Below are 21,476 nucleotides of genomic sequence, written 5' to 3'. Positions count from 1 at the left end.
ACTTTCTTGAGATATTTATGGTAGTGTCAGAGACAGCAGATTCTGGGAGTCTGTGTGTGACATTTGTGTTAGCCCTGTGCCTGTGAGGGAAAGCGCTGTTCTACAATCTTAGGAACCCTGAAAACAGCACCAAATGACATCTTTTAATTAAAACTTGTTGATGGTAAAAGGTCACCTCTAAGAATGTCAGTCATGGATGAGGTGGAAGGTGTTTCCCTCAAGGCTGAGGCCTTTCTATGTGACATTTGGCTAGTCTATCCGGAGCATGTTCAAGAAACTGAACAGTTCTGGGCCCAAGATCATCTTCTCCATCATTTAGGGCGCTATTAGAATGGAACCAATTCCCTGAAATGGCTTCAGAGTGTCCCAGTCATTCAAGGATTCCACCACAGGAGGAATGATCTCAAAAAGGCTGAGCTTGAATAGAATGAAATCCCCAGGTACCCTCAGTCTTATTCACCATGCTCAAAGTAAAACAGAGTGACAGCTTATTGTATTCGAAGGGACACAGTGGCAGGGAACTTGGAGGGAGCTCATAGTTTTCAGTGGTGGTCAGGCACCCTCATTTGACACCCATACTTTCATACCCAATAATTCAGTGAGCCCCCAGAGTTTCACAGAAATCCTCTGCTCATGAGAAATGTCTCTCTGACACTCCAGAAAGGCAGAGGTTCTTCTTATATTCTAGTCTATCAATCAAAGAGCGGGCCAACTTGGATGTAGGCATGGCGACTTTGTCTCCTACCAGCAACCTGCATGGACTCTAATTAGCCCAAGAAATGGTGCTGAGGCCTCTCAGTTGAGCTTGTTATGAACTTCTGGTTATCTTGGAGGGTTTCATGCTAATCAAATTCCTACCATGCATTTCTTAACTCCTAGGGAACGACCGATTTCCAGGCCTAAATGAAAATTTGAGATGGAAGAAAGAGCAGACACACTGGCGGCAAGCTAATGAGAAGCTAGATAAGTGAGTCACTCAGCAACTTTCTGCTACTTTTACCTAAAGTCCAAAACTATTTTTCCCAGGCTACTTGTATTACTGAAACAACTGCATCCTTCCAAGGGTTAGAAAATGAAACATCATTATCTGTGTAAATACAGTTCATCCAGGGACCGAGGATAATCAAAGGTATAGGGAGTTGTGGTTTCCAGCTCTTAAAAATTTGTCACATTGATAAGCATTTAAAGAAAACTAATATTTCTTTAGCAACCTCAGATGGCTTAATAAAAGCAGCTGATTTTGCAGGGAGGGTAGCAGGGAAATAGAGAAAGCAGGACATGGTGCCTAGGACCATATACTTTCAAATCGATATTTCCTTTCTGGAAATGTGTACAAGATATACATTCTGATATATTTATGTCAGTGCTCCTTAAAGTTGTTTTTTAAAATTGAAAACATTCTAAATGCTCCAGAATAGAAAAATATATTTAAAAGTTGGATTGACATCAAAATGTTTTAAAATCATTTTAATGACATGGGGAAATGCTTATGACATAATGTTAAATGAACAAAGGCAGGGTAGACACTTGGTTTTCGAGTAGCGTGGTGGCTCACGCCTATAATCCCAGCACTTTGGGAGGCTGAGGCTGGTGGAACACCTGAGGTCAGTAGTTTGAGACTAGCCTGGCCAACATGGTGAAACCCCGTCTCTACAAAAAATATAAAAATTAGCTGGGCATGATGGCGGTTGCCTGTAATCCCAGCTACTCAGGAGGCTGAGGAGGAAGAATCGCTTAAACCCGGGAGGCAGAGGTTGCAGTGAACCAAGATCGAGCCATTGCACTCCAGCCTGGGTGACAGAGCAAGACTCCATCTCAAAAAAAAAAAAGAACCTCAGATCTCTGATGACATATAGTCAATGTATTTTTTAAAGGCTGGAAGGAAATTTACCAAAATATTAATTGTGGTTTTCTTTGGGTGCTGGGAATATCGGTAATTGATGTTTTCTCTTTTATACTTTGCTATGTTTCCTACAGTAGATGTGTATTATAATATATATTGTTACCAGAAAAAAAATTATAAAGAAACGAAAGAATAAAAAAACCTGTTTGGATCAAAATCTATGCTATAGATGAATAGATATATTGATGTGTATTTGCTATATATGCAACAATTTAGACATATGAAAGCTAAAAGTATATATGTTTGACTAGATAGCACATGTTTCCAATACTGTTTAGCCACAGGTAGCCTAATGAGTCCCAGTGTTTGCTGAGCAAAATCAGCAAACCTCACACACAGTTGACAAGGTAGGATACCCCATGGGTGATGAAGCATCCATCAGAGGGGGTATGGGGAAGACTTGATTAGCAGTGCTGTTTTGTAAATAAATGTGAGTTAGTATCTTTGCTGTTACCACAAGAATGAATCATTCTGGTTAACTTATGGGACTTTGGGGAGTCAAATTTATTTTAAAACATTAAAGAAATAAGTATATTTTTATTATAGATGTGACTTGGAAACCCAGTTGTTGGTATCATGCCTATTTGCTTTGGGTATGTTATTCTTGCACTAAATTCCCTGGACTGATTTATAAAATATTTAGATCTGAGAGTCCATACACCCTACTTCAGGCAATGAACAACAACTACAAAATATGCATGCCGTAGGTGCTGCAGAATTGCTTAGGTGGTTTAGCTCATCTACTCTACTAGATTAAAAGAAGACCCCTAAGTAGGCCTGTTTTGCCTGGGCTGTGTAAACTGGTGTTTCGGAAAACCTTCCCCTTTTGCTTGCGGGAGCAACACAATATTGATCCTTACCATGCATGGCCTACCAGTTTGCTCTAGGTTAGTTCTCAGCCCTGCACTACCTGGTGGGCTGCTGGTTATCAGAGCTAATGATTCACATCTACAAATTCTCAGGGGATTTGTGCTTTTTCTTTTTTAAAGGGAAACCATAGTAAAGTTATAACTGTTCAACCTACCTACCTGGAAAATTTATAATTATAATAGTGGTGTCTTTCACCCTCTTTCTGATAATTTTTCAATTATTTTGGCTCTGTTTCTTTTAGAGCAGTAATCTTCAACCTAGGCTGCACATTAGAATCACCTGGGGAGCTTTAAAAACTGTCAGTGCCCAGCTGCACCCTAGACTACTTCAATTGGAAACTCCAGCAGGGCCCAGAAATCAGTATTTGGTAAAACTTCCCAGGTGATTCTATTGCCACCAAATCCACTGTTTTAAAGGAATAGATGGTAAGCTTTTCTTTTTTTTTTTTTTCTTTTTTTTCTTTTCTTTTTTTTGAGACAAGGTCTCACTCTGTCGCCCAGGCTGGAGTGCAGTGGCACAATCACAGCTCACTGCAGCCTTACCCTCCTGGCCTCAAGCAATCCTCCCACCTCAGCCTCCCAAGTAGATGGGACTACCGGTGTGTACCACCACAACTGGTTACTTTTTGTATTTTTTGTAGAGATAGGGTTTCACCACGTTGTCCAGGCTGGTCTAAAACTCCTGAGCTCAAGTGATCCACCTGTTTTAACCTCCCAAAGTGGTGGGATTACAGGCATGAGCCACTGCACCTGGTCAGATGGTAAGCTTTTAGAAAACCGGATTAGTGGTAGTGATGGTTGCACAATATGAATGTACTTAACACTACTGAAATGCATACTTACAAATGGTTAAGATGGTAAATTTTTATTTTAGGTGTACTTTATCACAATACAAAAATTTGGGGAAAAAACAGATTAGGACACTCTAGATCTGTGCTGTCCAATACAGTAGCCATTAGCCACATGTGGCTATCAAATGCTTGAAATATGGCTAGTTCAAATTGAGATAATAAATCAAGATAAGTGAAAAACACACACCAGATTTTGAAGGCTTATCGTGAATAAAAGAATGTAAAATATTTCACTAGTAATTTTTATATTGCTTACATGGAGACAATATTTTTTATCTTTTAGGATAAACAAAATATATTAAAAATAATTTCACTTTTTCTTTATTTTTTTAATGTGGTTACCACAATATATAAAATGACATATGTGGCCCCCATTGTTTCTACTGGACAGCATTGCTCTAAATTTAAAACTAAACTAGCAGTCAATTAAAAAGGATGATAAGAGGCCGGGTGCAGTGGCTCACACCTGTAATCCCAGCACTTTGGGAGGCCGAGGCGAGTGGATCACGAGGTCAGGAGATCGAGACCATCCTGGCTAATGCGGTGAAACCCTGTCTCTACTAAAAATACAAAAAAGTAGCTGGGCGTAGTGGCGGGCACCTGTAGTCCCAGCTACTCGGGAGGCTGAAGCAGGAGAATGGCGTGAACCTGGGAGGCGGAGCTCGCAGTGAGCTGAGATTGCGCCACTGCACTCCAGCCTGGGCGACAGAGGGAGATGCCATCTCAAAAAAAAAAAAAAAAAAAAAGGGATGATGAGGTTAAAACGGTAAATTTGATGTTATGTGTACTTTATCACAATATAAAAATTTGATGGCTCATGCCTGATGGCCCAGGCTCATGCCTGAGGCAGAGCATCACTTGAGCCCGGGAGTTCGAGGCTTCAGAGAGCTATGCTAGTGCCACTGCACTCTAGCCTGGGTGATAGAGCAAGACCCTGTCTCTAAGGAAAAAAAAAACTTTTAGATTTCATTTATTTTACACATATATCATCACTTGGAGAATGAGAAAAAATGTCAAGTAGCTTGGGACCAGAGAGCCTATCCTAAACATGAAAACAAGTAAAACACACAGAAGTACTTATTTTTTGAGTCCTCAGTGGTATATAAGCAGCTGCAATGCCCCCATTATTAGGTTAATGGGACTCAAGAACAGCTAAGTGGTAACCCTAGTCCAAGACATATGAGCTGATATAATGATACCCCAACCCCATGGTAACATCTTGGCTACTGAGGCATCTTGGTAAAGTCAATTCTTCATACCTCCCTTTCCTTGCAACTAGATTTGGATGATGATACAAAATATCCCTTTACAGCTTCACTTAGATTTCATAAGAATGGATGGGCTAGCAAAAAAAAAAAAAACTATTCTGATTCCTTAAAGTGAAACCTAAAAGAGGAGCAAGCACCAGGCAATTTCCCATTCGCTAGTAGGCAATGACCAGTAATGTCCAGCAGGATATTAGATCACCTGCCCTACAGGAATACAGTCTTGTTTCCCAATGGAAAAGGACGAAAGACCCCACGCACTTGGCTGAGCAACCTCAAGGTGATCTTTGGGAAGTTAAGAGGCTGACTCTCCCCTGACCTGGCTCTGAAGCTCCACCCTTTCCTAACCCAGCCACATCACTGCCAAGTTCACATCACATCCAGTCTCACTCTCTCTCGCATGTTGCAGGGGCTTCCCCTTACTCAGATCTAGAAATGGTTTTCATGCATGAAATACAGCCATGGCCCTGAGGCTTTAGGCAACAATCTGAGAGGGGAGCTTAATTGCTAGTAGCAACTAATAACTGCTTCTCTACCCACAGTGTTATTTTTATAATTGTCCTCATCATTATTAATAATAGTGGGGATGAGGATGACCAGGAGACCTTACCTAGACAGTTGTTTCAACAAGACATGAATCACAGAAGGCACCTGCTCTCTAGTTACTCAGGGCCAGTTGCTCTGTTTTCATTTCAAGGTTGACTATTCTGGAGATTTCTTTACACCTTGGTGCATAGATTGCCATCATGAGAACCTGGCCAGGTTTGACATGCGCTTTAATTTGACCTCTTGTTGTTTCCTAGAACAAAGGCAGAGTTAGATCAAGAAGCCTTGATCAGTGGCAATCTGGCTACAGAAGCACATTTAATCATCCTGGATATGCAGGAAAACATTATCCAGGTGAGGAAAACAAACACCCAATCTGATCTGTTGGCCATAAATATGTTTACTAGAATAAGGACTTCTTTATGCAAAATTGTGAAAGGCATAAATGTGATCCCATAGTACCTTCTTTTAAAAAATGAAGTTGAGGAGTTTACTATTTGCAACAGTGTCTACCTTATAAATTCCAGAGATACCAAACATTCTTCTGGCTTCTTTGACTTAGGGCTTACTTGGAGAGGTTAGGTGTTTGGCCAGCTGACCGTCTTGGTTAAATCTGTGTGAGTATGTACCAAGTTTATAATATGGATGTTGGGTTTATAGTTTAGCATCTAGAACAGTAGTGGTAACTAGGATTTTTTCTAATGGGTCAACTCCAGTTGAATGATGGTCACTGTCTGATATGGGAGCTATGATTATGACTAGGCTAGGTAAAAAGAGTGCTAAATTTGATAAATGATGTCTTCTTTGGACTTAAATTTGTTAAGGAGAGTCATTTGTACCATGAATTTGCCATCCCTGCTATAGAAAAATATAGCTTTGTGAACTTTGTACCGTACTAATTTTATCTTCTATGTGATAGTTCCACAAATTCCCAAGCTGTCTAGGTAATAATGAGTTTTTAATTACCCTGAAAAATGAGTTCTTACATGTTTCCATTGAGAAGTCATTCATTAGAGTAGGTCCAGGATTGCTTTTAGGGCTAGAAGAAATATTGTTGAAACACAGTGAAATCTTAATTCTCTAACTTTTAAATTGTCTAAAATCAAAGTAATCATCATACAAAAATAAACACAAAAAGTATTTTTTAAATACTTTTAAAAACATTTTTAAACACTTATTTAAATATTTTTTAAAATTTTTTTAAAAAGATATTTTTGTTGACTTTAATATCTTTGATAACTTAAATGCTTGGTATCACATTCACCATATCTTTATATAGCACAATATTAGGTGCCAAATATCTATACTAGCCCCCAAATATATTTGCAGTTTTCAAAGAAAGCTGAAACTTTTTGTTATTATCCTTGCTGTTGTTAGTCCTTCTGTAGGTGATAAACAAGCTTCTATTTAGAAACATTGCTGCCACCAAGCAGCCCCTGTTGTACTGGGAAGCCCACAATTGTGTTTTGAATCCCATAAGGAAAGCTATGTCTTGTACACAAAGAAAGAACTTTCCAAAAGATGTGACCCAGGATGAGGGAGATGGGCCTTATACCTTCATTTAGGAACCCAGAATTAGGTATAAATCCCAAACTCATTGGGAGCATTGAAATAAAGCCTTTTGGAAATAGGTCTTCAGTTCCTATGGTTAATGGATGATACCCGTGGTGGCTCACCAAACTCTTCAGACTCACCACTGGAGATGGAACATCAGCATTACTGAGCTAATTGTTAGGAACATCCAGTTCATTGGCACAGTGCAGGGATTCAATGATGCTGTTCTTCCACTCCCCCAGGCAAGCTCGGCTCTGGACTGTAAAGACAGCCTGCTGGGAGGTGTTCTGAGGGTGCTGGTGAATTCTCTGAACTGTGATCAGAGTACCACCTACCTGACTCACTGCTTTGCAACACTCCGTGCTCTCATCGCCAAGGTAAACATGGGATGCTTGTTTTCTTCCTCTTAATTAAGAGTAAGATTCTCATCGAGCTTCACACTTCTCTCTTCAGGTGGACCAAAAGTCACAGAGCATATTAAGTGGCATCACAGTAAAGGTCTTAAGTCTTCCTAGGAAGAAAGCAGATGCCCTGATTCTGTGGGAAGCCACCATGGAGAGGAAAAGCAGTGGCTCCCATATTTGAAGTGTGGACCTAACTCTAGAAGTTTAAAATGACCATTCACTGAAGGTCTGTGACATGAGAACAGAGATCAACTGAGTGACTTAGCAATTTCACTCTTTCTCTGTAATACCTCCACTGAGTGAGATTAAATCCTCTATGTGACGCCCATTAGTCTTACAAAATGTCATGCCATAAAATGCCAGGAAGGTCAGAAATGAATTTCTCACAGCCTGAGGAATGAGAATTATCCTGGGGTAACATGCAGATTATTTTTCCCTTTATTTATTTATTTTTTTTTTTTTTTTTTGAGACTGAATCTCGCTCTATCGCCCAGGCTGGAGTGCAGTGGTACCATCTCAGCTCACTGCAGCCTCTGCCCCCTGGGTTCAAGCGATTCTCGTGCCTCAGCCTCCTGAGTATTGGGATTATAGGCGTGTGCCACCGCACCCAGATAATTTTTGTATTTTTAGTAGAGACAGAGTTTCACCATGTTGGCCAGGCTGGTCTTGAACTCCTGACCTCAAGTGATCCACCTGCCTCGGCCTCCCAAAGCACTGGGATTACAGGCGTGAGCCCCCGTGCCTGGCCTATTTTTCCCTTTATTGAAGATCTCAATTGGTGCCTTCTACATGGGGTCTTTTAAAAAGTAAAATTCTTCTGCTCATCCTTCTCAGGACCATTTTCTCTTTCTTCATCACCAGTAATTTCCCAGGAACCCAAGAAACTCAGGTTCTTGTGATTTCACCAGTGAATGCAACCTGGCTCACAGTACAGTTAATAACACAGCTCTGACCTTAGCTGGACAGTTCATTATTAAATCTCAAGTCTACTCCATTGCCTAAATCCATCTTCTGATTCACATAGCTCATTATCTTTATGGAATAATGCATTAACTCCTCTAGGCTTTTTGCTTGTCCAAATGGACATTTGCATATTTCAACGGTCCGCAAAGTGTATCAAACTGCCAAGTGATGCCTAATGGCCCCTTATGTCTCTCCTAGTTTGGAGACTTACTCTTCGAAGAGGAGGTGGAACAGTGTTTCGACCTGTGTCACCAAGTCCTGCACCACTGCAGCAGCAGCATGGATGTCACCCGGAGCCAAGCCTGTGCCACCCTTTACCTCCTCATGAGGTTCAGTTTTGGAGCCACCAGTGTAAGAGTTCAAATCAGCTGAGTGACCTGGAATCAGTAAAGAAAATTGATGCAAAGCATCAGCTGAGAAAAAAAATAAGGAAATTTTGCAGTATTGCAGTTTACTTCTGTCCTGTGAGAAAGAAACAATTGAGTATGTAGATAGATAGCAGCTTCCATTTTAATTTGCATCTAAAAGTGAATTCATCAGTTAAATGCAGTGGTCTCTATCAGTATGTTTCTAAAATAGACAGCCAGGGGCCAGGAACGATGGCTTTCACCTATAATCCCAGCACTTTGGGAGGCCGAGGTGGGTGGATCATTTGAAGTCAGGAGTTCAAGACTAGCCTGGCCAACCTGGTGAAATCCTGTCTCTACTATAAATACAAAAATAGCCGGATGTGTTGGCGCATGCCTGTAATCCCAGCTACGTGGGAGGCTGAGGCAGGAGAATCGCTTGAACCTGGGAGGCAGATATTGCAGTGAGCCGAGATTGCCCCATTGCACTCCAGCCTGGGCAACAGAGTGACACTCCATTTCAAAAAATAATAATAATAAAAAAATAACCAGGTGCAGTAGCTCATGTCTGTAATCCCAGCACTTTGGGAGGCCAAGGCAGGCAGATCATATGAGGCCAGGAGTTCAAGACCAGCCTGGCCAACATGGTGAAACCCCCGTCTCTACAATACAAAAAATTAGCCGGGTGTGGTGGCACGCACCTGTAATCTTAGCTACTGGGGAGGCTGAGGCACGGGAATCGCTTGAACCCAGGAGGCAGAGGTTGCAGTGAGCCAAGATTGTGTCACTGTATTCCAGCCTGAGACCCTGTCTCAAAAAAAAAAAAAAAGAAAGAAAGAAAGAAATAGAAGAATATTTTAGATTAAAAGTTATCATCTGTGGGGGAAAAAATACAATAGACAGGTTAGAATTCAGAAGAGTGTTTCCTGTTTCTAAATTCTGACTAGCTAGTGCCAGAATGACCTATGGAAGAGAATTTTAAATGATCAGTGTCATCTAACCTGAGTTTTATTTTAATATTTAATTATTTATTTATTGAGACAGTGTCTTGCTCTGTCACCCAGGCTGGAGTGTAGTGGCACTATCATAGCTCACTGCAACCTTCAACTCCTGGGCTCAAATGATCCTCCTACTTCAGCCTCCCGTGTAGTAACTGGGATTACAGGCATGAGCCACCTTACCCAGCTAATTTTTTTTGCATTTTTGTTGAGACAGGGTCTTGCTGCGTGCCCAGGCTGGTCTACAACACCTGAGCTCAAGTGATCTTCCCTCCTCAGCCCCCCAAAGTACTGAGATTATAGGCATGAGCCATCCTGCCTAGCCAAGACTTGAGTTTTATTCAAAGCTACGAAGACTTTGGAGTTCAGCTTTATTATAGAACAGTCAAGTTTGCTTTAGTTTGTCTAGATTTTGATACATTCTTTGGAATTTCCATTTGTGGCCATGTTAGTAAGTATGCTCAGGTGATATATAAAGATACATTGGCCCATGGAAAAAAGTCAGCCTCCTCCAAATGTATTAGGGATGATTATTTAAAAGACATTCCTCAGGGGACCTTGAGGTAGCCATGTTTTTACATGGGCCTGTAAAGAAAGAAGAAACAAAACCTTGTTGCTTACCCAGAGTTCAAAATCTCAGAAATGCTGGCCGCAGAAGTCCCCTTATTTATTTATTTAGAGACAGGGTCTCGCTCTGTCACCGTGGCTGGAGTGCAGTGGCGAGATCTTGGCCCACTGCAGCCTCTGCCTACCAGGTTTAAGCGATTCTCCTGCCTCAGCCTCTCGAGTAGCTGGAATTACAGGTGTCCACCACCATGCCCAGCTAATTTTTGTATTTTTAGTAGAGACGGGGTTTTGCTGTGTTGCCCAGGCTGATCTTGAACTCCTGACCTCAAGTGATCTACCCTCCTTGGCCTCCCAAAGTGCTGGGAGGCCGAGCCAGAAGTCCCTTTCTTTTAATAAAGTTTAAATAAAGTCCCAAGAAGAAACTCTTGGCACAAAAGGATATACCGTATTCTTGGACCCAACTTTATAAGAGTCTTCCAGCTTGCAGCACAAAGGCAGCCCAGTCCTCAATGAAAATTTAAAGGGAGCCTGACAGATTTATGTGAGAGCAATGTCCATTTAAACCATTTAAACAACAATATGAATCTTGTGCAAAGTGTAGCTCCCATTTCATTGAGAGAAGAGGAAATAATTAAGACGGGGTAAAGGAAACACTGAGGAGTTGTTTGTGTCTGGCCATGCTGCTTTCAGTTATCTACTGCTAAGTGCGTCTTATTTACTTCATCTTTCTTTTTCATGATGCAGAACTTTGCAAGAGTAAAGATGCAAGTAACCATGTCGCTGGCATCTTTGGTGGGAAGAGCACCAGATTTTAATGAAGAGCACCTGAGAAGATCCTTGAGGACAATTTTGGCCTATTCAGAAGAGGACACAGCCATGCAGATGACTCCTTTTCCCACCCAGGTACACGGAAGCACATACCTTGTCTCATGCATGAGTTTGGGATCTGCCAACTATTGTGTATGTATGTATGTACATACATACACAATTTATATATAAGTGTACTTATATAACATTTGCAAGTATTTATTGTCCAATATGCATGTGCTCTCAGCACTCTGAGAGGTTTTAAAAAGAAATACATCCACCACTGTCCCCAGTCTCAATATGCTAACAGTCTATTTGGAGTGCTCAGTCTCAAAACAATTAGGAGGCAGTACAAGACAAGTGATACATAAGTGCAAACTGTGTGGTAAGGAACTAAATGCTATGTAAGGTTAGAGGAAGAGAGGTCGTGATCAATAAACAATCTGGTGGCCAGGAAAGCCTGCAGGGAGGGATAAGATTAAAGGCTGGGGTAGGATTCAGCTAGGCAGGGGAAAAGTGAGGGGGAAATTGTGAGTAGTTGAAAGAATGAATTATTTGTATCTGAAGGGATGGTAAAGGGACCAGCTTGTCTGGTGAGGGGTAAGGAAGGGCCAAGTTTGAGAGAGCTTGTAAACAAGGTTGTCCTAAGGAAACGTGTAAGGACAGTAATCTCTTCCATGTCCATTACGATGACCATGGAACTCTAACCTGTCCCATTTATCTTTTAACTCCAGCTCCTAGCTTGCTGTGTGGTAGGGTCTTAATTAAGTGAGAATGAATGAATGAATATTTTCTTTTATTCCCTTAGTCTGAGAACCCTATTTCCAGAGTCTATTTTGCCCTCTCAGGCAATGTTGCATCCTCATTCTCAGAATCTTTTTCCTCTCCTCTACATCAAATCGTTCCTCTCTCATTTCATCTTGACCATACTCCTTTAATTTTATCATTTATGTAGAGGTATTCACCAACAAGACCAATCAAACTATGGGCAGTTTAATAAAGGTCTTCAGTGCCTTCACCCAGTGAAATGACTCTAGTGGTAGAAATTTTAGGAGCCCTGGCAAGCTGGCTGAGGGGAAGGGGGATAAGACAACATTCTGTGGCTGAGTCACCTGCCAGGGTCTGTAGATCAAGCCATAGTCTCTCCTTGTTTTTGTACTGCAGGCTCCCCTGGACCTCCACTGTTGGTTTTATAATTAAGAATAAATGATTACAAGAGGTTCTAAAATCTCTGAAGCCCTGGGAAGATCCACGAGGCTTCTAAGACATGGAACTCAAGCTGAGGTCTTAAGCTGCTTCCTACTTGGTATAAAAATCCCTGACATTCCAGAGTAGAGTTTAGAACTTTTCAGGTTACAAATAACTGAAACTGGTTCAAACTAATTTAAACAAAAACGTTGGAGATAGAGATAGTATGAGGATTCAGGCAGATTTCTGGATCTCAAGGGCCGACACACATCCAGGTCTCATAAACACCTGGGCTGGCGAAGATGAAAACTACAGAGTCAGGTCTAGATGACTCCTCCATCCCTAGTCTCTGCTGCCCTCTGATCCAGCCCTTCCCATGGCTTCCCCTTGCATTTCAATGTAATCCTAACTCTTCACCTGGGACTACAAAGCTAAGATTATTTTGAGGCTTACACTTTTTGCAGGTGGAGGAACTTCTCTGTAATCTGAATAGCATCTTATATGACACGGTGAAAATGAGAGAATTTCAGGAAGATCCTGAGATGCTTATGGATCTCATGTACAGGTAAGCTTTCCTGACACACTCAAGGGGCACCACTTGGGGGGTCAAGGATTTGTCACTGTGGAGTTCTTACTAATGTAATGATCACAGCTAACATGGATATAGTGATTTGGATGATAGCCAAATAATATATAGAAATTAAACATTCAGAGTAGGTTAATTCATATGTAAGTTTTCAGAAGGATCTCCCTAATTTAAAGTGAGGCATAATAATGTTATTAAATATAATAACGCTATCTTCTACTTACCACAGAATCAGAGAAAAGAATAATTAACTGTTATAGGAATTATTTTCCATATGCTTTTGTTCCAATTATATTCAGATATACATATATAGTTTTACTTTAGAAATCATTTTTTACGCGTAGTTTAAAACTTGGTCTTCCAGTCCTTGTTCAGGAGAAATTACTTACAGAGGCAAAATTGTTCTGATGCAACATCATACAAAGGGCAGTACTTTTGTCTTCTGTTTTATTTTGAGAGAACGGAAAGAAAAGGCAGAAATTTGCCTGAGAGCCATTAAAATAGACATCATGTTATCAGGTATTTTTTCCCCATAAGGCTTTTACTAAGTACTATTTATTGGAGGTCAGCACAGCTTAAACATGGAATAAAAATAGTTGGACTAATAAATGTTTTCTTCTCTCTCGTTTTCTGGAAATGTAGGGCAAAATCTCAGGTGGAGGGGTGCAGGGAACTCTTGGGGAGAAAAAAAGAAAAGGTCACACAAAGTAGAAGAACAGTGTCATTAACCCACTGTCGTCAAAACTACTTCTCACTCAATCTGTCTTCAGAATTGCCAAGAGTTACCAGGCATCTCCTGATCTGCGGCTGACCTGGCTCCAGAACATGGCAGAGAAACACACCAAGAAGAAGTGCTACACAGAGGCTGCCATGTGCCTGGTGCATGCTGCTGCGTTAGTGGCTGAGTATCTGAGCATGCTGGAGGACCACAGCTACCTGCCCGTGGGCAGTGTCAGCTTCCAGGTAGGGTGTGTGCAGCTTTTCCCTTAGAGCAGTGGTTCTCAACTGGGGCGATTTTGTCCCCCAGCCCCAGGGGCATTTGGCAATGTCTAGATACATTTTTGGTTATCACAACTGGGATGGGTGAGTAGGTGCTACTGGCATCTGACTGGTAGAAGCCAGGATGCTGTTAAACATTCTGCAATAGGAGAGCTCCCCTGACAAAGAATTTTCTGGCCCCAAATGTCTGTAGTGCTAAGGTTGAAAAATTCCAAGTTCATACATTATATTTTCTTCTTCTAATTGCTTTCCCATCATCGTTGGTTTTTGGTTTTTTTTAATTATTGTTTACAATAATGGCACCTAGCCATTATTAATAGCACTTTAGGAGACATTTGCAAACACTTTCATATGCATGGCTTCATTTGAACCTCCCCGTAAAGCTGTGAGGCAGGTAGGTAGGGAAGGTGTTATTACTCCCACTTCACAGATGAGAGAACTGAGAGAGCAACTTTTCTAAGGTCATTTAAACTCTTTTTCAAAGACTTGTAGTTGACACAGTATACTGACATTGTGAAAGTTTGGAAAATATTGGATAAATGATTTTCCTACTGGCCCATTCATTTGATTCCACTCTCCAACTTTGTAGGGGCCCACTCTCCAATCCAAAAATCAAGAAAGAATCAAATTGACCTGAGAAGGGAGACAAAAGGCTGAATCAGTACCTTCTTAGGATAAGCTGAAAATTACCCACAGTTGGCAAAGGGAAATTGTCTGCCAGACCTAAAAGCTGGCTTGGATGGGGATGCTCAGTGGCCACTGAAAGTGTTCTTACTGAATAGTTTAATACAGTCTTTAGAGAGAGAGAAAATAAAAAAGCACAATGTTGGGTACTTTCTTTGTAAGAGACGTAGTTTGCAGAGATGACCATCCCTGAAACCATGAACAATATAGCTACGGTAATAGAGTGTTTTTCAAGCCAGACTCACGAAGTCATTTACAAGGGTTTGTATTATTCTTGTTTGAATTTACATGGCTGATTTTATGAAAGGCTTTGTTCTCGTTACTGTTCTTCAACACAATTTTGTGATGTTGTACGAACCAGAAAGAAAGAACAATTCAAAGTAGCTTTCCCAGGCTTAGAGAATAAGTCACTGAAACTATGCTGGTGCAGCCAGGATCTTCTGGTTTTCCAGAACACAGCAAAGCTGGGTTTTGCCTCCTATGAATAACTCCTCCTTTCTTATGGTCCTCAAGAACAAAAATAGTTATTCTGTGATCTCATGCTCGGCAAATGAATTTTCTTCTTAATTCAGAAATGTTTGTTATACAAGCTGATAATTAAATCTTATCCAAAAACATAAAAATAACACCTGATTTCAAATCTCACAGAAGTGCACAAGAAAGTTATAAAAGTTATTTTAGATGTATTTGCTTATTTTCTCAAATTTATTTTGACCATTTGATACTATCAAGAATAAATATTATAGTATTACTCTTTCAATTCCCAGGAAATTGTAAGGTTTAGCACTTAATATTGTTTCATTTACTAAATTATTTTATAATTCTTTTATTCCTTTTCCCATGACTATATTTTATTTAATATTTATCACTTAAATATCAATTGCATTTCATTATTGACTTTTATATTTAGTAAGCCTTACTGTCCTAATTTTACCTAGAATTCAATTGATTTGCTAATAATGACATGCCAAAGTGAATCATTATTACACAATCAACAGAAATATTCCACATTATCCCAACATGGGGGCATACAGCTCTATCTGTTCACATATCATTATCCATTGATTCCTTCTTTTAGAGAATATTTATTGAATACTTATTCTGTCCTCATGAATGTTACATTCTAACCAGAGAGACATAATATAACTAATTATTCTTTGTTCAGTTATAATTATGAGAAATACTGTTATAAAGAGGCACAAGATATTGTGAACATTTATGGTCCAGGCCCTGTGGGTCAGGGAAGGGTGAAGAAGGTGAAAAGGAAGGCAGAAGAAACTGAAGTGTGAGGGCTTCTTGATGTACAGGAGGCAATGAGTTAGGTGTTCTCAGCTACAGAAGAGACGCCAAATTATATTAATGTGTTTGAGTGAATTCTTACTTCTCTCAAATGGGACATACCAAATCAATTTGGAAATGTAGCTGGCAAGTGAAAGGACACCCAACCCAGACTGACAGAAGGTAAAAATGGAATTTATCAGCCTGTATGAGGAATGTGAGCCTGGAGTAGCACCTGCCATACTGGACCTAGGGGCCCAAACAATGTCAGCAGAGCTCACTGTCATCACCACTTCCCATCTCTGCCATCTGTTGTGTCAGCTTCATTCTTCACAGGCTTCCCACTCCACAGTTTAGGTTTACATCTCTAGGTTCAAGTCTAGGAGAGAAGAGAGATGCCTCCTTTCTAGCAGTTGCAGAGAAAGCCTCAGTGCATCTTACTGATCCTGTTCAGGTCCTGTGCTCATCCCTGAACCAGCCATACTGGCCAGAGAAATGGAGTGCTCTGATTTACTGACCCCGGGTCATGGGTCCACACCTGGAATTACGGGTGATTTCTTCCCCCAAATCAGGATGCTTTACTTTATAGGAGGAGGAAAGAATTCTAGACAGCATTAACAACAGATGTCCAGTGTTGATTTTGCAAATGCTCTGTGCTTTGATTTTCAACCTTGTTCTGCTCCAATGAAATAGAGCTTTTGGAAAAGATTTATAAACTAGAGATAAGTAAATATGTGCAAGGAAAATAACTTTGAGGTCACTGAATTCCAGGAAACTGAGATCACTGAAATTCTGTGTCCCAGAGTGCGATATTTATTTCACAACTATAGATACGGACACATTCTTAGATACTGCTGTTACTTGTACCTCCCTGATTCTGAAGCCAAGAAAGTCTGCAGAATCCTTTTCCTCTGACTACAGCTAATGAGGCTACATAGCTTCAAATCTGTTCCTCTAATGTGGAAAAATGCATACATTCTAATAGTATTAGTATCTTGGGTTATTAAATGCTTTCAACTGAATTTCTTGGATCTTCTGTTGTCACAGAAACATCATAATACATAGGCCAGGTTTGGAAGAAAGACTGGCCACAAAGGCTTTGAGAGCCTCCTCCTATATTCCTAAAACTACATTACAGTATTGCATGTGAAGAGATAGGGTTATCTATGACAACTATGTCCTGACTGATTGCTAAGGTTGATTCACTTGATCTTGTTAACCAGGCCAGAAGGCAGACAGCTTTTAGTTCACAAGCCAACTCTGATCAGTTAGTAGTGGCTGACTGGAGCACTATGCTTAAGAATTTTGAGACTATATCCAAGCTCCGGGGAAAAAGTGCTACAGTTGATTAGTTATGCCTGCCATGATTACAGCAATAGGAAGGAGTGGCATGTTTGCCACCTGTTCGTAATCCCTAAACTGGGAAGGTTTCCCATTTCTTCTGTTTTTCATATGCATTTCTTCCATAGCTGTGAGCTAAGAAGAAAATGATTCTTGACCTGTCACATATTCACTGCCAGGGCCAGTGCTAGGGTGAAGAGGCACTCACCCTCAGGGTCAAGCAGGTACAAGATCAGTACTTCCATGGCCCTAAAAGCGAGTACGTCTCTAAATTTTATGTCTTGGGTTTCTCATTTGGTTCACCCTAACCATGGTCTCTGCATGCTCTGCTAGAGGCTCTAAACGCAATAGTTTATGTAAAGGAAAAAGATGCATGGAAACAAAATGTTCAGGAAGAAAAAAAACACACACACAGTAACTGCTGCAATGCCATGAAAACTTCCCTAATGAAGACAGCCTCACTTGCTATTGTCGTATGTCATGGCTGTTTATCTGAAAGTCAACTCTGGAGTAGCAACATACTTCAGAAAAACACCACTGAAGTCAGAGGTCCACTCGGTGAAACAGGGAGTCTAGTTAATGTTAATTGGCCTTTGCCTTTTGAAAATCAAGACACCAGCCCTATGTCCCTTGGGGTTGTTTCACTAAAGTAACTCAGCTGTTGTGACATTGTGGTAAGTGTCCTTTATACAAAATCTCCTAATAGTTAAAAAGAAAAACGTGAGGTTTGAAGACCAGTTGCTCAGTGCGCCTCTTCTAAATGAATGGCAGACAGATACTCTCGGGGTAGAGTTACAGACCTAGTTTAGTCACAGCCTTGGTAAGGATCTGCACACCAGCTTCCTCATTTCCCCATTCGGGGTTCCTGTGGTCTCTTACTAGTCTGGTCGCCCTGTTCTCCAGGCTTATACTGTGGTCTCTTTCAGAATATTTCTTCCAATGTGCTGGAGGAGTCTGTGGTCTCTGACGACACCCTGTCACCTGACGAGGATGGGGTGTGCGCAGGCCAGTACTTCACTGAGAGTGGCCTGGTGGGCCTCCTGGAGCAGGCTGCGGAGCTCTTCAGCACGGTCAGTGCCCAGAGGGCATCCCGGGGCCTGGCCTCCCATACTCCAGCTGGACTTGGGGTGCTGGGAACACCTGGTCTTAATGGCCCAGTCAGCCCCACTTCCCAAGGACACATGCCAGGGTGTGCAGGGCAGGGGATGGGCCCGGGGAGGACTTTGATGTATGCAAATTGCATGAGCTTCCCGAGGGAGCTGAGATAGCCTTTCATCACAGTGCTGGTCTGAGCTTCACTGTATGCTCATTGGCTGGGCAGCAGTTTCACAGTATTATTTCTGTTTAATAGGGGTGGAACTAAGCCACAGAGAGGTGAAATGGCTTGCCCAGGGTTACACAATAAATGATGAGGCATGTTTTCACTCCCTCATTTTTCGTCTCAGAGAGAAAAAAATTAGGGAGGAACCACTGGGAGGAGAGAGAAGGAATACACAGACAGTGTCTTCCCTCCTAGCCACTGTGCAGTCTGAAGGATCATCACAGACCAGGACCAGCTTACAGAAATGTGGGCGCAGAAACCACTGAGACTCCTCTGGTTAACTTAATCTGGATCTAAATACTCCTAGTATATATACTAGAAAAATATAGAGAGAGATGAAGTCATTGAGATTCAGGGCAAAGAGGAAACACTTGTCTATTTTCTTTTCTTTTTTTGAGACAGAGTCTAGCTCTGTCGCCCAGGCTGGAATGCAGTGGTGCAATCATGGCTCACTGCAGCCTCTGCCTCCGGGGTTCAAGCAACTCTCCTGCCTCAGCCTCCTGAGTAGCTGGGATTACAGGTGTGCACCACCACACTCGGCTAATTTTTTGTATTTTTAGAGGAGACAGGATTTCACCCTGTTGGCTAGGCTGGTCTCAAACTCCTGGCCTCAAGTGATCTGCCCATCTTGGCCTCCCAAAGTGCTGGAACTACAGGTGTGAGCCACCACGCCTGACTTGTTTTCATTTTAATAATCTCCCTCCTCCTTTAAATTTTAAGCCAAGAAAGTATTCAGTACTTTACTATATTTAGCTGACCCAATTTTGTTTTCATCTATACTATACTCATCCTTATTTTCCAGTTTTTATTTCCAAGTTTCCTCTCTACAATTTTATTTATTTTAATTATTGTTTTAACTATCTTCTCTCTATTCTTGCTTTCCTTTTCAAGATTCAGAAAATGTCTAATATACTCTCATTTTTCCTCAAACTCAACAAAATGAATTAGAATCCTACTAACTCTTTGGAGGCATACATTTAGCATCTGGCTAGAGGAGGACCTCTGATGAAATTTAAATATACTAAAATTGCCTTTCTGAATTGCTGTTAGTCCCTGCTACCAAACTTCTCTCCTGTTTTTTCTTTTTGTTTTGTTTTGTTTTTGTTTTTGTTTTTGAGGCAGAGTCTTGCCTTGTCACCGAGGCTGGAGTGCAGTGGTGCAGTCTTGGCTCACTACAGCCTTGACCTCCTGGGCTCAAGCCTCCCACCTCAACCGCCCAAGTAGCTGGGGCTACAGGAGCATGCTACCACACCTGGCTGATTTTTTAATTTTTTGTAGAGATGGGGTCTCCCTATATTGTCTAGGATGATCTGAACTTCTGGGTTCAAGTGATCCTCCTGCCTCAGCCTCCCAAAGTGCTGGGATTACAGGCATGAGCCACTGCACTTAGCCAGTATTTTTTTTTTTTCCCAAAAGCTCTTCTCCCTGCTTATCACCATACAGGGCTACTTAGCAAGGTGTCTACTTCAGTTTGAAGGCTACCACTGTCCCAAAAATGCTCAGATACCCCTTCTTGCCCTGTAAAATACTGTGATACAACAATAAATTCACTCTCCAGCACATTGTTTGGGCAATGACCTCTGGTTGCTCTTCTTAAGTTTCCAGTGGATTAAATTCTCTCTGATGCTCTTCTCCTCTTTCCAAGGGAGGCTTATATGAGACGGTTAATGAGGTCTACAAGCTGGTCATCCCCATCCTAGAAGCACATCGAGAATTCCGGAAGCTGACACTCACTCACAGCAAGCTGCAGAGGGCCTTTGACAGCATTGTTAACAAGGTAGCGGGGAAGCCTGGCTGGCAGGTCCTGTTATCTGGTGGCAGGCGACCCTGTCCTACAGATGCTTTGCCATCCTTCCTCTCCAGGGAGTGATTTATCTTTAGCACATTGCTTTTGCTCTCACCTGTCAAAGAGAAAAGGGCTGGAATTCCTCTAACAGAGGGCCAAAATTCCAAATGTGAAAACATACAGCTTAAATTACTTTATAACCAGGAAATGTGAGAAATTTTTAAGTTTAATTGAAAGAAGGCCCAGAAATCTTTCATGGGATTTCTTTTGTTGTTATTTCTGAAGTTTATTCCATAAGCATTAAATTTTTTTAAGGAGTAATTTCTGTTTACATCAGCCATAGGGGTAAAATGCTTTGTTAACACAATGAAAGACTCCTGCCCTTTGCAACTCAATGGCTCCTCAGGATGACATAACTAAGGAGAGCTTTTTATGTTTTGTTCCTCAGGATCATAAGAGAATGTTTGGAACCTACTTCCGAGTTGGTTTCTTTGGATCCAAATTTGGGGATTTGGATGAACAGGAATTTGTTTACAAAGAGCCTGCAATTACTAAGCTTCCTGAGATCTCACATAGACTAGAGGTAAGAAAAGTGATTCTGTGTGCCTGACCTGGTACACTTTACAAAAACAAGTGAGAGTGGGTCATTACCAAAAATAAACAAATAAAGAGTCACGGATTCATCATTGATCTCTACATAAAGTTTTCCCCTTTGCATTTATAAAAGGCAAAGTAGAAAGGTATTAGGTGAGATCATGAGGTGATGTAATATTTTGATAGTTTTTCCCTAAGACTCTGTGTATGCTTTTCACAGTTTGTAATTTTATATGGTGAATATTTATTTTCAAATCTGTGCAAAATTCAATCAAGGTCATGTGCTTTCTTATCACCCTTTCCAAATATTAGTAGTTTATACTAGTAGATAGAGAGTAATAGAGTTTTTCAACATGAAATTTAGCATCTTGACTTTGAAGTAATCTAGCCAAATGACTGAATCACCCCTAGATAATGGTGAGGCCATCCTTTAGGTATCACTGGATGGCACCTGGGGTCATTCTGATGTGGAGCTACTCAGCAGTAGCCAGACCATGGGCTGTGGCCAGCCCAGCTCCAACCTGCCGGTGACATTTGGTCCATAATATAACAGAAAAGTGTAGCATGTTGTTAGAAGCAAGGCTGAAAGCGTGGAGAAAAAGAGAAACAGCCTAGAGAAAGATCA

At 41.1% G+C, this 21,476-nt stretch overlaps 1 protein-coding gene across 6 annotated transcripts in view; it reads left to right on the top strand.

Annotated features, from left to right (window-relative positions):
• DOCK8 (dedicator of cytokinesis 8) overlaps positions 1-21,476 on the top strand; it is a 247,673-nt gene that overhangs the window by 203,335 nt on the left and 22,862 nt on the right. For all 6 annotated transcript variants that reach the window (XM_054499987.2, XM_063649580.1, XM_054499990.2 and 3 more), the window contains 10 exons: positions 880-967; positions 5,692-5,788; positions 7,231-7,365; positions 8,554-8,706; positions 11,012-11,170; positions 12,727-12,827; positions 13,619-13,811; positions 18,077-18,220; positions 20,117-20,248; positions 20,706-20,840. In XM_054499987.2, coding sequence (XP_054355962.1) covers positions 880-967; positions 5,692-5,788; positions 7,231-7,365; positions 8,554-8,706; positions 11,012-11,170; positions 12,727-12,827; positions 13,619-13,811; positions 18,077-18,220; positions 20,117-20,248; positions 20,706-20,840 — 1,337 coding nt within the window. The remainder of the gene's footprint in view (positions 1-879; positions 968-5,691; positions 5,789-7,230; positions 7,366-8,553; positions 8,707-11,011; positions 11,171-12,726; positions 12,828-13,618; positions 13,812-18,076; positions 18,221-20,116; positions 20,249-20,705; positions 20,841-21,476) is intronic.

This window comes from Pongo pygmaeus, chromosome 13, assembly GCF_028885625.2.
Source record: "Pongo pygmaeus isolate AG05252 chromosome 13, NHGRI_mPonPyg2-v2.0_pri, whole genome shotgun sequence".
Classification (NCBI taxonomy): domain Eukaryota; kingdom Metazoa; phylum Chordata; class Mammalia; order Primates; family Hominidae; genus Pongo; species Pongo pygmaeus.
This window is presented reverse-complemented; position numbering and strand designations above follow the sequence as displayed.